Below are 2,882 nucleotides of genomic sequence, written 5' to 3' on the forward strand. Positions count from 1 at the left end.
GGCCGCGCGCAGGCGCGTCGGCGTCGGCATACACCAGGTAGCCGCTGAAGGTAGCGCCGGGCGCGCCTAACGCGTATTGCGGGGCGCCGTGGAGCCGCAGCCACACCGTGTCGCCGTAGTCTAGCTGCAGCATGGCGCTCTGGCTGGCGGCGCGCCGCGCGTCGGGCCGCCGCTGCTCGTCGAAGGCTAGCGCCTGCACCTCGTCGCGGTTGCGCACCAGCATCACCGACAGGCTCTTGTGCGGGGCCTTGCCGGCGGTGAAGGAGAAGAAGTAGGCTCCGGGCACGCGGCAGCGGAACTGGCCCGTGGCAGCATCGAAGTCGCCCCCGATGTTCACGTACACCTTGTCGAAGGTCACTGCCATCTCCGACGTGCCCTCCAGCGGAGTGGTGCGTGCCGCTGAGAAGGCCGAGCGCAGCTCCGTGGAGCTGGGAGCCGGGCTCAGGGCCCAGCTGGTGGCCAGGCCCAGCAGGCTCAGCAGGAGAGGCAGCATGGTGCCTGGGAGAGGAAGGAGAAGGGGAAGGAGAAGGAGAAGGTTGGGTAGGGGCTGCCTCCAAATGTCCATAGCTCCCGGGTCGGGAGACGGATTCTCTTCCCAGCGCTGCCCTTGACCCACAACTAGGATTCTGTTTCTTATACACTTGGACTAGATCAGTGGTTCTTAAACTTTAATAGGCCGGTGTATCACCTGGAGGGCTAGTTAAAACACACATTGTTGAGCCCTACCCCCAGAGTTATTTAGTAGGTCCAGGATGACGCCTGAGAATTTGCATTTTTAACAAATACCCAGGTAATACAGATGGTCCAGCATTTTGGGAACTGTTAGATTGGGCCAGTGATTCTTAAAACTTTTTTTTTTTTTGTAAGCACCGGCACCCCTTTCTCAGGTGAAAACTCACACACATACAACACAGACACAAGCAGAGACCCTCTGTTTGAAGGGGCCTGTAGCCCTGTCTACTGGGCTTACCCCATCCTCTCCCGCCTTGGTACCCAGGGATCCTGGGAACACAATGGATGGTTAGGGGGTCCATGAGTTTCCTTTAGCCTCCGGGTTGCTGCATTTTCCTGTGGCTCTTCTTTGGTCACCGGCTCTCTGTGCTGATATCCTCCATGATGGCCATTGTTTCAGTCCCCATATGGGCAGGAAAGGAAATAGCTGCTCCCTGACCTCTTTCCTGGCCTCTGACCTACTCAAAGGTCAGCTCCTACACTGGACCTCTGGACTTCCCAGGGCGCTTTTTGCAGAACAGTTAGGCTTTGAAGAGGCCAGAACAGTTAGGCTTTGAAGCAGCTCCCTCCCCCATGAAATCAGAGCAAGTGAAAGTGACTCCATTTGGGCTTAGGGGCTGGTCACTGAGGGGAAGGAGAGAGCCAGGAGTTGCTGGGGACAGAGAGGGAGAGTAACAGTTCCAGCAGAGCTTTGGCAAGGCTGTGAGGTCCGCACCTTTGTTCCTCAGTGGTGGAGTGGAGAGGCTAGACCTGGGCTTGAGCCTTTGCTTTACCACTTACACACTGTGAAACCTTAGGCAAGTTCCTTAACTTTTCAGGGCATGGCTTCCTCTGTGTAGATGGGATGAAACCTTCCTCCCAAGCTTACTCTGAGGATGCTCTGAAATAACAGGTTTCAACAGTTTGTGAACAGCTGTGCCACCAGGTGTGCAGAAGCTTCTGCTCTTGGCCTTGAGAAAAAGCAATCTAATCAAGTTCTTAACATAGGGGTTAGAGTCTCAGTAACTCCTACCCCTGGGAGCTTGACGAAGGCACTGCTTAACTCAAAGGAGTCACTGTCTGATAGGATTCCATCGTGCTTCCTAGTAGTGCATAGTCTTTGGGCATTGACTATCCAAAGGCCCTGAAGTTAAAGCAGGACAGAAAATGAGCTGGCAACAGCCTAGGATATGGCCTTCTATGGGCAATACCCTGAGAGTGTGTGTAGCTTTGTGTTTTTTAGAGGCACTGGGGGTCTGCTGAGAAGGGTTGCAGGGTGCAGATGTGCAGACGTGCCCACCTAAGGGTAGGTAGGCTCTGGAATCTAGCCCACATTCTACTTGCCCAAATGTGTGGGGTGCTGCGCCTGGGGAAAAGTGTGCCTTTTTTTCTCATAATAAAGACCTCAGGTCCTTAGCCCAGCCGAACACGCTTTTCCTCCAGAGGAGGTACCTTTCCTAATTCCTACGAAGGTGCCCCAAGACCCTTAGGGCAAGGAGGTGGGAGGGAGCCCATGTGCAGTGGTGACGATCGAACGCACAAGTACTGATGCATTTTCTTTCATAAAACTCTTTGGACACGTCTGGTCACAGCACACCTGGGAGACAGGTAGGCCCTCTCTCATTTTACAGATGAGGAAGCCAAGGCCCAAGAAGAGGAAGAGTTTTGGGCCAAGGTCACCTAAGGAGCACTAAAGCAAATCTTGAACTGAGGTCTTTTGACTGCAAATTTGGAGTGCCTTCCTCTCCACCACCTTTCCCCCCTCGACAGATTGCTAGCCGACTTGTCCTCTGCCTCAGTTTCCCTTTTTGAAAAAACAGGAGGGGATCCAGGGTGAAGGAGAAAGAAGACAAAACCAAATGAAACCAACCAAACAAAAAACGCCAGCGTTTTGCCCTCTGAGAGTATGGGAACATCACACCTCTTCCCAGCCCTGCTGCTCTCCTAGCAGGTCCTGCCCCAGAAGCACCTTCCCCCTCTAACCCGCAGTCTCCCATCCGCCAGCGCCGCAGGGTCCTCCTGTGTGTCCAGACCATTTCCCAGACCCTTAAGTCCCCTCCTTCCTTAGACCCCCTTCCCTGAGCGGGTCTAAGGTAGGAAGGAGGGTGTCAGTGGGCCTCAGAGCTGCAGGGAAGGAAATGGCTGTTTCTAGCTCTGTCCAGGTGGGGCTC

At 54.6% G+C, this 2,882-nt stretch overlaps 1 protein-coding gene across 1 annotated transcript in view; it reads right to left on the bottom strand.

Moving 5' to 3' along the window:
• The window catches only part of C1QTNF4 (C1q and TNF related 4), a 3,811-nt gene extending 1,222 nt beyond the window's left edge, over nucleotides 1-2,589 (bottom strand). Inside the window, exon 1 of the mRNA XM_023528793.1 lies at nucleotides 9-2,589. Coding sequence (XP_023384561.1) covers nucleotides 9-565 — 557 coding nt within the window. The 5' untranslated portion in view covers nucleotides 566-2,589. The remainder of the gene's footprint in view (nucleotides 1-8) is intronic.
• Between the last annotated feature and the right edge of the window lie 293 nt (nucleotides 2,590-2,882).

This window comes from Pteropus vampyrus, unplaced genomic scaffold, assembly GCF_000151845.1.
Source record: "Pteropus vampyrus isolate Shadow unplaced genomic scaffold, Pvam_2.0 Scaffold31, whole genome shotgun sequence".
Lineage (NCBI taxonomy): Eukaryota > Metazoa > Chordata > Mammalia > Chiroptera > Pteropodidae > Pteropus > Pteropus vampyrus.